Consider the following 14,970-nt stretch of genomic DNA (forward strand, 5'->3'; position numbering starts at 1 on the left):
ACAATAAGACTAAGATTTATACAACCAAAAAAAACATTTACTTGAATAAATTTTATAGTAGTGCAAACAATATAACTTTGATCCATGGTGTGGCTGGGGATGTTTGTAAAAAATATAAATAAATGAACTGATAAAAAAAGGATGTGAGGGTTGGTAGAAGTCTAAAAGAGTGCCATGCAAACAAGTGTAACACCAATTTTTTCAAAGATATTAAGTAAATTCAACTATTTTTGTAACTTTCCAAATTTGTTTCTTCCTCAAAACATTATAATACTCCTAGAGGCAAGATAAATGTAGATCTTATACTCCTCGTATCCCGATTCGAGAGGGACATATCAGGCATATTTGGGTTTATTTTTGGTTTACCGTTTATTTTTATTCACTCTGGCGGTAACAAAATGAAAATATGTTGGGAACATTATTATAAACTAGCTTTATTACCCGTGCAGAGAACGGGCTAACTTTATTTATAAAAAAATGCTATTTTTTGTGTACTTTTACGATATTTGTGTGTTATTTCATACCATATTGTGTGGTTAATGTTAGAAAGACTATTGTAATGACAAACATCCTTAAATTTATATTGTGTCGCGAATGTAAAGTTTAGAGTGCACTATTATCATTAAAAATAATAATTTTCTATTAAGTCTCAATGATTTTTTCAACTGGGAATACCAAAAATATTATAATATTTAGGTGTCATGTTTATCAAAATATGGAGGCAAATTAGTAATCTTTTGCACGGTCGAACTCGAACTTCAAATTAATCGGCTCATAAGGTTCACGAGTCTTATCGAGCCGATATTATTTTTTAATAGAAATATATTTTTATCTAGATATTTAATATTTTATAATTTATTTTATTTTTTTATTTGAATCGAATTCGAGCATAACCTATCATATTTCGAGTTTTTGTCAATATTTTGGTGATATTGATTCAAGTTTTTATGCCGAACTTGAGGCTACCGGACTATTTACGACCCAAGTTTCATACTTGATTTAAGATTCGGGTGAAACCGAACTCGTGCTTGAGCTCAGACATTTTTAATCGAGTTCAAGTTAGGAAGTTTTCGACTCGGCTCGGCTTGATTATACCCTTAGTTGTTGTAAAGTTGGTATTTCGAAGTGAGTTAATTAACCAAGTATCCCAAGTCTCAATATTTAATAAATTATTATTAAATTGTAATATATTATCAATAAGTTAATATGGTAACATAATATCAACAAGTTATTTATTTAATATTTATAATTTTTTTAAAAATAAAAATAATAATTAAAATCACATGGTTGTACATAAGTATAAAGTTAGTATATTGTAGTGAGCTAATTACTCAAGTCTTAGAATAATTTTATTATATATCAATAATTTGATATTAGATCATATAGGTTTAGCCATCCAATATAAAGAAACAAATATATAACACAATATTTGACGTTATCAAAATATAATCAAATGAGCCACTAATTAAATCGATTGAAGTCACATGTTTGAATATAGGTGTCACATGTTCAATTATACAAGGCAATAATATTTTTCCATATTTATTCAAATAAGGGCGCAAAATATTAATTTTGAATTATATGTTTTCCCTAAAAATTTGAACCTATCGAACTTTTTACGACCTGAATCTCGAGTTTGAAATTTAAAACTCGGTTGAACTCGAGTTCATGCTCGAACCCGGATATTTTTAATCGAGTACGAGCTTGACAGTTTTCGACTCGACTCAGATTGATTATATCCTTAGTTGTTACATGAGTATAAAGTTAGTATGTCGATGTTAGTTAATTATCTGATTTTCGATAATTAATAAATTATTATATGGTAAGATATTATCAACAAGTTAATATGATAATATATTATCAACAAGAAGTTATTTATTGAATGTATAAATTAAAATAAATTATAATCACGTTGTTGCACATGAGTAAAGTTATTATATTGTAATCAGCTAATTACCCAAGTCTTAGAATAATTTTATTATATATAAATATTGAATTGTATAGGTTTAGTCACCCGAAATATAGAAAGAAGTATGTAACTCAATACTTGATTTTATTAAAATTTAACCAAATGAGCTTCTAGCTCAATTGGTTGAAATCATATGTTTGTTATAAGTGTAAAGTTAGAATATTGAAATGAGTTATTCAATCTATGTTCTATATAAATATTAAAATAAATATAAAAGTTAATATAAGGCAGGATACCTCGTGTAAATAAATAAGTTCTAACTCAATACTCAATGTTATAAAAATTTAATCAAAATTGTCTCTGGGTTGGTTGACGTGTTTAATTTGCAAATAGTTGACATAGGTTCAATTCCTATCGTAAGGCAAGACACCTCGTGTAAATAAATAAGTTCTAACTGAGTACTTAATGTTATAAAAGTTTAACCAAAAGTATCGCTCAAGCGGTTGATGTGTTTAATTTGCAAATAGTTGGCATGGGTTTGATTCCTATTAACAATAACTATTTTTTATATTTATTAAAATACATGGCCAAAACAGTAATTTTGAATAAAATGTTTCCCCAAAAACTTGATGTTGCACTATTATAAAGATAATAGATTATTAAAAATATAAATTATAAAAATATTTTATTAGGCGATGATATATGACTAAGATTAATAAAGATGTACTTAAAAAATAGACAGATGATACAATAGAATAAATTATATATATAAGATATAAAGAGAATAGAGAAAACTAGAGAAAAATGATCATCCTTCTATTCACCCACCTTTCAACAAAGTATTAAAATCATGCCTCGTTAAAACCTTACTAGGAAAAACTCAGTGGGAAAAACCCCTAGTGAAGGAAAAAGAGTACATGTGTTGTACGAAATGTGATATAAAAGAAATATCATATCTCCTCCTCATTCCAATATATCTCGAAGTTTGCGCATTCCAATCTTGTGTACCACTTTCTCGAAGGAAGATGTAGGAAGCACTTTAATGAACATATCTGTTGGATTTTCACATGATCGAACCTGACAAACATCAATTTCACCTCTTTGCTGAAGTTCATGGGTAAAGAAGAACTCTGGATCAATGTGCTTTGTTTGATCTCCTTTAATATACCATTCTCTAGTCTGAGTGATACATGCTTCGTTATATTCGAATAGAACTGTAAGACTCCCTTCATTGGATGAAAGACCACAAGATTCTCGAATATGGTGGACTAAAGACCTTAGCCACACGCACTCTCGACTTGCTTCATGAAGTGCTAGCAACTCAACATGATTTGAAGAAGTTGCTGCAAGAGACTGTTTTCTAGATCGCCACGTTATTACGGAATCACCATATGTGAATATGTAACCTGTTTGTGATCTTCCTTTGTGGGGATCAGACCGATATCCTGCATCTGCATAACCAACTAATTCAACTCTTGGGTCTTTAGGATAAAACAAACCCAAATCCATTGTTCCTCGAAGATACTTGAATATTTGTTTCACACCAGTCCAGTGTCTTCGAGTTGGAGCAGAACTATGTCTTGCCAATAAATTAACAGAAAATGAAATATCAGGATGTGTACAATTGGCAAGATACATTAGTGCGCTAATGACACTCAAATATGGTACTTCGGGATCAAGAAGTTCTTCTCCTTTTTCTCTTGGGCGAAATAGATCCTTTTTCTTTTCAAGTGAGCGAACAACCATGGGTGTACTCACATGATATGATTTATCCATAATAAATCTTTTAAGGATCTTTTCAATATATGAGGACTGGTGGACAAAGATTCTTTTAGATAAATGCTCAACCTGAAAACCATGACATAACTTTGTTTTTCCCAAGTCTTTCATTTCAAATTCACTTTTCAAATTACCAATCGTCTCATGGAGTTCATCTGGAGTTCCAATGATGTTTAAATCATCATCGTAGATAACAATGATAGTAAACCCCAATTTTGTCCTTTTAATAAAAACACATGGACATATTACATTATTAGAATATCCATCTTTCAAAAGGTATTCACTGAGACGATTGTACCACATACGACCCGATTGTTTCAATCCGTATAATGATATAATGATCTTTACAATTTAATTGAGTAAATCTCTCGGGGTCTTGAACTATATGCTTCAAGCATTTTTAATCCAGCAGGGATCTTCACGTAAATGTCATTATCGAGTGACCCATACAAGTAGGCAGTCACAACATCCATTAAATTCATTCAGAGCCCTTCTAGAATTGATAAACTTATTAAAAATCTATATGTTGTTGCATCCATTACCGGGGAATAAGTTTATTCGTAATCGATTCCCGGTCTTTGTGAGAAGCCTTGAGCAACAAGGCGTACCTTGTATCTCACAATTTCATTTTTTCTCATTTCTTTTACGCACAAATACCCATCTATATCCAACGGGTTTTACACTTGCAGGTGTTTGGACAATAGGTCCAAAAACTTGGCGTTTTTCAATTGATTTCAATTATGCTTCAATAGCTTCTTTCCACTTTGGCCAATCATTTCTTCTTTTACATTCATAGATCGATCTAGACTTATGATCCTCGATTTCCTCAGAAATGTCAAGTGCAGCTGCATATGCAAATATATCATCCATGATAATTTTTTTTATGTTCCACCTCTTTCCTGAAATAATATAATTTATCGAGATCTCTTCATTATCAACAATTTCAGGTGTTTGATCATCCTTGGAAGACGTCTCTTCAGTGATCAAATTTTTCTTTTCTCTCTAGTTTTCTCTATTCTCTTTATATCTTATATATATAATTTATTCTATTGTATCACGTTATAAGCACGAATGTTAAGAAGATCTGTCATTAACCGGGTGTGGCAAAAGGAGAAGTTGGTTTAGCAGATTACAAGATTTTCTTTATAACACAAGTACTAGGTGATCATTACTTCTGGTCTCTACATAAGGTACCATAACACTCAAGTTTATATAGTAAGGTTCAGTTCCTGTTGAATTTGGTTGAGTTGTTTGTATCGTAATTGTATTATCATTATGTGACATCTTTCGAGCTTGCACAATAATATGTACTTGTTTTAATAGTTAAAAGGATATATTGTTCTTGTGCATGCATATCCATAAAGGTCATGTCATGTTTACTAAGATAGGTGTTTCCTATATTATTTTTAGTTTACTTTGTTTCGGTTGCAATTGGATGATCTTTATGTGCTTGTTTTGTGTCTGATTCTTGTATATTTTGTATCTGATTCATTATTCATCGGAATTTATTGAGCTTATACTCGTTGTAAAGTTTTTTTTGATTATCTACAATTTTCCTTCTTTGCGGTTTTTTTTTTCAAAATCTGCTTATAAGTATGACAAAATCAGCATTTTGTGTAATCTTCAGGATGATATGCAGTGACTTCTAAAATTCATATTAAATCGAATATTAGTTCAAATATTATGAGTCATACAATTCTGGAAATATCTTTTCAATATCTACCTTTTGTCTTTACATTCCATTACCATATACCGCGATTTCGATGTCTTAAATATCAAAATACTATCATAATTAGGAGCTGATTCTGATTCTACAGTCCACAAATATATGTTTATTGAATTCATTACTTGTTCATTTTCAACAAGCCTTACCATTATGGAAAGGTCCCGGAATTTTCTACATTTTTCGTATTTTATACTTTTTCAGATAAAATCATCTTCATAGAGTAAATTGGTATTCTTTGAAACTGATCAGATTTGACTTTATCATAATTAGTCATTTTATACAGTAGATTGCATTCAATGTACCAATAGATTGAATTAAATACACCATCATCATGTTATATTATCATGCATTTTTAAATATAATGCATATGTGCTTTCCTTGTATATTTTTAAATATTGAGTGAATGTGCTTATTATAAAAGTGTTAACGAAGCATGCACACGAAAGAGAACCAATTTGAGATACAACAGAAATTCATGAGCATGAATTTATGCAATGTTCAGGACCTGAGGCAAGAGGTTCAGGGCCTGATGATGTGCCATGAAATAAGTTTCTTCAATGTTCAGGATCTGAGGTTGGAAGCACAGGACCTGATGGTGTGCTGAAAAGTTTCTGCAATGTTCTGGGCCTGAGATTGGAAGATCAGGACCTGATGGTATGCTGAAAACGTTTCTGCAATGTTCAGGGCCTGAGACTAGATGTTCAGGACCTGAGATGCTGAAAAGTTTTGGTTTGTTCAGGGTCTGAACTGGAAGCCAATTGCTAAAACTATATAACATGTATATCCTTAATGATAACATAATTTAGTACTCTTAATTACTTTGATCTCTTAAAAAAATGGAGAATAGAGAAAACTAGAGAGAAAAGATCATCATTTTATTCACCCACCTTTCAACAAAGTACATAGAGTAGTGTTTATATAGGCTATACAAGTTAAAGTTATCAAGGAATTGTAAAGCAAAAGGTCTACATGTTTAATACCAGGGGAACCAACAGTTGACATAAATTTATGTAATTCAAGAGTCATCCAATTAATTACATAACAACAGATGGAAAAAAATTTAGCAGGGAAGAACTAAATTGTATGCGTCTCATTAAAAGTTTGCATACAGAGGTCAATACAGTTGAAGTAGGAACATCAAACTAAAAAAACAGTAATAAACAGATACTAAAAGAAGCTCCAAATGATAAACATGTTCCGTAATCTTACATAGCCTGAAGTGTTTCAAGTTATATCTGCTCAGTTCAGGATTTAACTTTCTGGATACACCAAGCTTGGCAAGAGAGTCTTCCTCATTCAAGTATCACCTTAAGAGATACAAAATAATTTAATCTCATATCAACAATTATTATTCCAAAGAATTTGAATTGTATTTTTCTGATAATACAGTAATAATTGCTTCCCTCGAGTAAGAGGGAACAAGAATGCCAAACATTTAATTGAATCATCTTAAATACCGATAAGGGATTTATAATTAATATCTATAAAAAACACAACCCAAAAACATTTGATTGCAGCAGAACATACTTCCAATATCAGAATAAAATTACATATAAACCTATAAGATAGATAAATATTTGATTCATCATTTACCCAAATAGACTTCGCGAATAATATCAATGACAATATCAATTAAACCCACAAAATAAAAAACATTAAAAAAACATAAGCCCAAAAAAATATGATTGTAGCAGAGCATATCACTTTTTGCTTGTTTAGAATGAAAGATGAACTACTTGTAACATTAACATTACTAAATGTGCAAAATTCAGGGAACTGAGAAAACAAAATGGTACTGAACTACTGGGATAACTGGAGAAGATATCATTCAAACATTCAATGATATATCTAATCATCCTCCTCTTCATCATCATCAGCTCCGGCAGCATTATTAAGGGCATTCAAGCGCTCAATCAACTTGTTCTTCCTTTCATCATATGTAAGTTTCTTCAAGTTGTACCTGCACCATACATTCACATAGTTACCAACAAAAATTAAGTCAGATGTAGCAAAATCCCACTACACAACTGCAACTCTGTATGAATGGTGCAATATTATCAAGGGGAAGAATGGTAGCACAATAGCAGAAACCAGAAACCATGACACTGGGAATAAACTAGCATTATTTAATTTTTTAGCTCATTGAAACTAGGATTTTTCAAGCAAGCTGTCTAGGAAGATTATAATATTCTGCTGAAAGATTAGGATTATTAACAAGTCAACAAGAAACAAAGAATAGTACTAAAAAGTAACTGTTATGAATAATGCTTTGAACAGCTTATTAGCTCGCATACCTCTTGTGCTCCTTGGGTTGCTGTTTGTCAGACTTCTTAACTGTTGGATCTGCACGGATTGCTGCATGAACTTTCTTGTAAAGCTCTTCAATATTATCTGCATCAATTCCTTTCTTAGCATATAATGAGAAGTGAGTTTGATATTTCTCGGGTTCATCTTCAATCAGTGTCTGCAAGGAAAATTAAGATATAGTCACTAACGATAGTGCAAGTACGATTAGAATCGATCAGAATGAATGATCCTCACCCTCATGTATGCAGCAACATGGCCACCATAGATATACTTGTGGTGAACCTCAGCATCAAGCTGTTTAGAATCTTTTGAGTAGCCAGCAAATCTTTTTTCACTGTGAGGAATGTCAAGGCCACCATCCAAAGCACCCTACAATTAACTGAATAAGTTCTAGTACATAAGCACAAACATGAGCAACTAACATGCTAAACAAATACCAAACTACTTGTACATCAGAGGTGCACTTTATAATTGAAACCTGAGTTACATACAATAATGCATGCTGGCATTTAGTACATACAAGCATATACTAGGACTCCCCGTCAGTGGATACAATGATATTTCAACACAAAAAACAGTAAAAATTGTATGACCATAATTAATACCATTTAAATCAGTTTTAATAAATAACATTACTTGTGGAAGCAACAAGAAAAAATGTTGCATTTTAGCATCATCTCCGAAATTGTAAACTGTTACCAATTCGTATCAAGAGATGCAATATTACTGTGAAAAAAAGAATGAGGAGGCTTGTGACGAAAAACATTAAAACTTAATGTTTTTTTATATGCCATCACATACCTTAAGAGCACCGAAGACACGATTTCCTGTAGTAGTCCTCAAAAGACCAACATCAAGTAAAGCCCGGAAGGGTCTCCGGCTCTCTGCCGGTTCAACTGAATAATCCTCCCCAGTTGCCTGAAAGACAGATTTATAAAGAATCAAGATACTGTAATTTAAAATTTCAACAGCAGTAAATATTATTCAGATACTATTAATGAAAAGTAACAGTCTCACCTCAACATTGCCCTCGTACTCATCATCCATTTCAAGCTTTTTCAAAACACGTCGGGCTAAGAGAAGTCCCGTGCAGTAAGCTGATAGATAGTTTAATGGCATGTTAATGACATAGCTGACAGCGTGTCAAATTTAACAGATAGTTGTACCCGTTAGCCAGTTCCATATATATCTTATTATCATGCTTATACTATCATCAAAATTAAGATAAGTCCTCTACAAGTACAAGTACATAGTCTACATTGCTGCGGCATCTCATTACTAAGCTATGTTACTCGGACTCGGCTAGAAGAATCCGACATGGACACGTGTCCAAGTATCGGACTCGGCAACATTTTGAAAAATTTACATGTTTTTGGCCTAAAATAAGTGTCCAAGTCCGAGTGTCCATGTCCGAGTGTCGAGTGTCCGACACGGGTACTCCAAGATAAAATGAAGAGTCCGAGTAACATAGTTACTAAGTGTCAATCAATCTACTGATCACCCTGCCTCCAGCCATTGTCTTCTGTCAGCTATGTGAATGTACCATTATCATGTATAAATTGGCATGAATGTTATAATAAGTTCTTGGTTTGAGACTACTCATAACTACATGCCATCTACCTCTACTGTGCCCAAGACTCAGGATATTGTTTCCCTACCTTAACAAGTTCCATAGTTTGATTCCTTCAGTTTGCAAAAGTTAAAGCTAAACACTATTAAAAAATAAACCATAATGAAATTTTCTTATACCTGCAGCATAATTTGTAAGACCTACTTCAAGGCCGTATCGAGGAAGCTCATGTGAATAAGCTGCTGCAAGAACCATATCCCCAGCAATGGTAGCAGAGATTATCTGTGCAGTGATATCCTTGTTTGTCTAAAAGCTATATTAAGGATGAACTCATACATATAAAAAGGTTAAGCTACTATCTCGAGATTGTGATGGCAAAAGAAATTGTAATTTGCAGACACGCCTACACTAGATATGATGCCAAACGAAAACTTGGATGAGGACAACATATAATTGCAACTTGCGGAAATAAATTAAACACAGGACTACAATTTCATACAAACAGTATTAAGGATACAAATCGCACAACAAAACGGTACTTGGGAGTGTTGTACTTGTTCTTGTCCTGATTGATCAAGCGAATCCTGGCACGGTAATCGGTTTTTCCCTCTACAAAAACACAGTCCATCAGTAAAAACATTTAAAGATATACTAAAACCTACTTAAACCAAATCTATAAACCGATACAAATAAAACATCTCAATGTTTACCTCGCCTTCTCTTAAACTTAACCTGAAACCTCTTGAAGTAAGCCCTCGGTTTGTTAGCTTTCACAAACACCTGAATAACCAATATTAACATAAGCATACTTTAAATCCAACTAACACTACTAAATATCAGCCAAAACTCTGAACCTAGATTACACGCAATATCAAGAAATTGAACATAACCGGATACATGAACAAATTAACATAACCGGATACACAAACTAATTACGAAAAACTTCACATTACGTACAAGTCACAGGCATACTTCAAATCCAGCTAAAAACACTATATATTAACAAAAACTCCGAATTAAAATTACACGCAATCTCGAGAAATGCTATACAACCAGATACATAAACTTAAAATGCACAAGTCAGGCATGCTTCAAATCCAGCTAAAAACACTATATATCAACAAAAACTCTGAATTAAAATTAACCGCAATCTCGAGAAATGTTACATAACCAGATACATAAACAAATTAAGACGTATATATCACAGGCATACTTCTAATCCAGCTTAAAACACTACATAATAACAAAAACTCCGAATTAAAATTACACGCAATCTCGAGAAATGCTATACAACCAGATACATAAACTTAAAATGCACAAGTCAGGCATGCTTCAAATCCAGCTAAAAACACTATATATCAACAAAAACTCCGAATTAAAATTAACCGCAATCTCGAGAAGTGCTACATAATCAGATACATAAACAAATTAAGACGTACAAGTCACAGGCATACTTCAAATCCAGCTTAAAACACTACATATTAACGAAAACTCTGAATTTAAATTACACCAAAATATAACAATTACATAACACAACAATCACATATTCTAGTCCTGGAAATTAAAAAAATACATAAAAAAATTAAAATGATGAATTTTTACAATTAAATCTATACGTACAACTGAAAAATGCATACATAATATATGAATTAACATAACAATAAGAGTGTTTACCATTGTTGCGCTAGTTGAGTATGGAGAGAGGCTGCGAAGAAGCTAGGGTTTTAGCGAGAGGAGATGAGAATATATGCCTACTGAATTGGGCTTTGGGAACAGGAAGGACCAATGGGCTGTTTCTGGTTACCGTCAACCGGCCCAGATAAATAAACACTAAGCTAGGGCTTGCTCCCCGTTATTAAGCGAAAGTATTTTTATCCCAAAGATAAGACAGTTTTGGAGGTAGATTATGTAAAATTTATATTTATCACCACTTGTTTTCGTTTCTTTTAAAAACTATTTAGAATTGTAAGTGAAACCATTTAACTTAGCTTTCACCCTTTTTAAAACTCAGGAGTAAGGGATTAGGTATATAATTTATATTCCACAATTTTGAGTTCCCTTCTAATTTTCACTCTTTTTATTATTTTTCGGTAATTTTGCTATTATCGGTAATATAATGGATTTTAGTTTTTAATTGTCTTCATTTAAAAATTGGGAAAAAAAGAAACAAATAATACATAAAAAAAAATCTTAAATTTATAATATACTAAATTGCATTTTATGTATCTCATGGTTTATAATTCCGCACTTTGAATGTCAAAACAAAAAAAATATCAACATTTGTTGCCTAATTATCTGGTAGCGACTCGTTTAACTCTTCTTATTCAATCTTATACAATGTGCATATGTCTCTTTATTTAAAGATGATCAAGTTCTGCGCAGTTTTTAGGGATCATGAAGTCAATATATGCTTGATTTTCTTATTACGAGGCCCGATATGAGTTTTCGAACGACTTTTAAAATTAACTCCAACTTATGTTCGATTGAGAAAAAACTAGATATGTGGCTTAGTCATGAAAGTTAAATGCTCGATTATGATTTCGGTACTCTACGGATGAAGCATCTCCTCGATCGATTATAACTTTCTGATATCAGTTGTCTCCCCTGTTCGTAAACGCATGTATATAGTCATGACTTACAGCAAATATTAAGGCACGTCCTCACCCTCGAAAAAGGATAACCCACTAAACTGCATGTATGCAAGTGCAAGGTGTGAGATACACCCAAACGTGGCACTGTGTAATACTGCAAAATTAACTTAAAAAAATTATTTGCTTCTCTACAACTGTCCAATTTATCAATTCGTTAGTGTCGATCTTGTTGTTGTATAAATTATGTATTTTACGATTTTTTTCATTATTGCTTTCAATGATTAAGAGCACTTCCATAAATTAACAAGGTTGGATCATTTTACTGTTCAGTAATTCATCATTCAAGTAACAGACATAACTACTTTCATTCTATTGATATCACGATCTTTTTTGTTAGGTCTGAAGTGAAACCCTCTGTCGTTACGTCTTTCTCCACCATAGTTGAAACAAGGTAGTCGTCTCACAACCATTAGTCGATTAACATAATCTGCAATTTAACATAATACAAACGTTTATGTTGTTTGTTTTGACCATGTACTAGATGATGTATGAACCCCATTGAGAAGTTTGTTGGTATAAATAATTGTTAGAATAGTCTGGTGGATGCTAAGGGTTGAATGTATATGTTATCTCAGAACTGTTCATGACTCATGCTTTTGGTTTTAATCTAATAAAATGATGTTGATTTGAGACAAAAAAAATACAACCCGGTTTGCCACAATGGATCAGAACATACCTTTGTTATCTACAAGACATTGTCAAAGTAAGTTATTCTCTTAAAAAGAACCGCTTTTATTGTATGATGCAAATTCTGAGAAAAAGTAGCAAAAACTCAAGGTGTTTCTGTTTAAAGTTCGATGAAATTGTGAAAACCTTTGTTAGCATTTTCTCCAGGTTCTCAAAATACACAATCTTTTGTTGATCCAAACAAAACCAAGCATTTTTTAAGCAACAAATCAGAGTTCAAAGAATCTAAAGCCCAACACTGTCCTTATTATATCACATTCATTTAAGTGATTCTAAAACCCAATTTGGGGTTTAATGAACCCTGAAATATTAAAAAGTGGTAAAATACTTGAGTCCACGTGGAGATGTAGATTGCCCCTCCTGGAAACGAGCATAAAATAAAGGGACAGGGGTGCGAGTGGGAGGAAGAGTGAAAAATCTCTCCCATGCCCATAACTACAATAATATAAGACAACCAGATACCGCACCATTGTCCTTCTTACTTGTCTTACATAGCTCCCTATACAAATATGCAAGAAGTGCAGCCCCCCAAACAAAATCCCAACATCTGTCTAGGTCACAATAAAAATGCAAAAGCATGGGATGGAAGAGACCTCCCGGATGATCAGTAAATAATACACCACCTCACAGATGAACTAAATAACACAACACCTGAAACCGAATTTTAGATGTTGATGCATCATGTGGTAAATGGGGTGGAACACGTGAAGAAATAAAGGTCAAACGAACTCTTTATCCATTAATTCATGTCTTTTTTCGGATCGGGAGTGCTGCCAAATATCTCACCAATATAAGTAGGCCAAGTCATATTAGGGTCAGGGGTGACATCAGAAATAACAACATCACCATCAACAGGAAATCATAAAAGAATAGGTACATCCTTCAGAGTAATAGTGACCTCTCCCATATGCAAGTGAAATGTATGAATCTCTGGCCGCCATTTCTCAACAAGAGCTGATATGAGACTCCAATCAAGCTGTAAAGATGCTACCCGACTACACTATAAAAATCAGTAGCCTGAAGCAAAGGAACCATACGAACATCTAGCGGTGGAAGATCATCTTGATTATTAGGTTTTTTACGCTGACACTTCAACATATCATCACCCCCTAACCTCCAAATATCAGAAGATCTATGTGAATCCTGAAGATGAAGAAGGATATGGTTAACAGGGCTCGGATGCACATCCTGCAAACATATACATGTACAAGTTAAAATCAACAGCAACGTTAACAAGTAACTGTAGGAAATAGCCATATTTGTTCCATAATTATATGAAAATAATATGTCTTTAGGCTATAATTTAGGCTGTATTTATGGTAGTTAGTTCCTTATTTATCTAGATCGTTTGTGTATAAATGGGAGCCCCCCTTCAATAAATTAATATATGAAAAAAGGTATTCAATACCAACAACATGATTCCGCATATTTTCTTCATGATATCATAGCCCTAAGGTTTGATTTGGGATTCAGGTTTTTTTTTTCTGGTTCTCATCATCTACTATATTATTACTCATAATGTCTGATCAACCAGAAACCATAACACAGTCAGCCGAAACACAATTAGTCTCTATGGAACAACTGTTCCAATTATTTCAGAAACTACACAAAAATTCAAACCTCCCAGAAACCGGAATACCACAAACGGTATGTGTTGCCGAGAAACTGAATTTCACTAATTACATCAAATGGTGCAAATTAATGCATATTGATATTGGTGGTCGAGGTAGGCTCAACCAAATCACGGTCAATCTCGTTTCACCAAATGACCCTGAGTACCAACAGTGGGCTCAAAAGGACTCGACCGTCTTATCTTGGATCATTGAAAACATTAATGGAGATCTTGTGAACCAATTTATGGATTGCAAGACTGCCCGGGAACTATGGAAGGGAATTGAAACTCTCCTTAGCAGTGGGAGATACGAACTCCAGATCTATGATCTAAGCTCAAAGGCAGCAACTATGAGACAAGGGAATGACACTATAGAAGTTTATTTTAGTAAGCTAAACACTCCGTGGAAAGAATGCCCAACCCCACAAAGTGTGCAGAGGACATTACTTCATTTAATTCCTTCATACAAAGACAAAGATTGTACTAATTTATGGCCGGAGTAAGTGATACTCTAGACAAAGAAAAGAGGGATATATTGCATCAAGATCCACTACCCACCCTTGACGCAGCCTACGCGTTTATACGACGGGAGATTGCACGTCGCGGCATAATGGCCAGCGACTCATCATTGGGATGAGAACCATCAGAGATTGATAGCGGGCTCCTCGTGAAACGCAGGTCGGAATCCTCGTCATTCCGACGAGAGGATAAAACCCAGCTCAAGTGCAG

General features: G+C 33.3%; 1 protein-coding gene across 1 annotated transcript; it reads right to left on the bottom strand.

The window, feature by feature from the left end:
* Positions 1–7,017: 7,017 nt before the first annotated feature.
* LOC141701247 (large ribosomal subunit protein uL18-like) lies at positions 7,018–11,088 on the bottom strand. Its single transcript, XM_074504930.1, has 9 exons — positions 10,966–11,088; positions 10,002–10,071; positions 9,809–9,900; positions 9,471–9,597; positions 8,739–8,818; positions 8,523–8,639; positions 7,956–8,090; positions 7,709–7,878; positions 7,018–7,374 (listed from the first exon to the last, which is right to left on the bottom strand). Exons 1-9 carry the CDS (start codon positions 10,966–10,968, stop codon positions 7,263–7,265), a joined length of 906 nt encoding a protein of 301 aa, XP_074361031.1. The 5' UTR covers positions 10,969–11,088; the 3' UTR covers positions 7,018–7,262.
* Positions 11,089–14,970: the final 3,882 nt, after the last annotated feature.

This window comes from Apium graveolens, unplaced genomic scaffold (genome assembly GCF_009905375.1).
Source record: "Apium graveolens cultivar Ventura unplaced genomic scaffold, ASM990537v1 ctg3625, whole genome shotgun sequence".
Lineage (NCBI taxonomy): Eukaryota > Viridiplantae > Streptophyta > Magnoliopsida > Apiales > Apiaceae > Apium > Apium graveolens.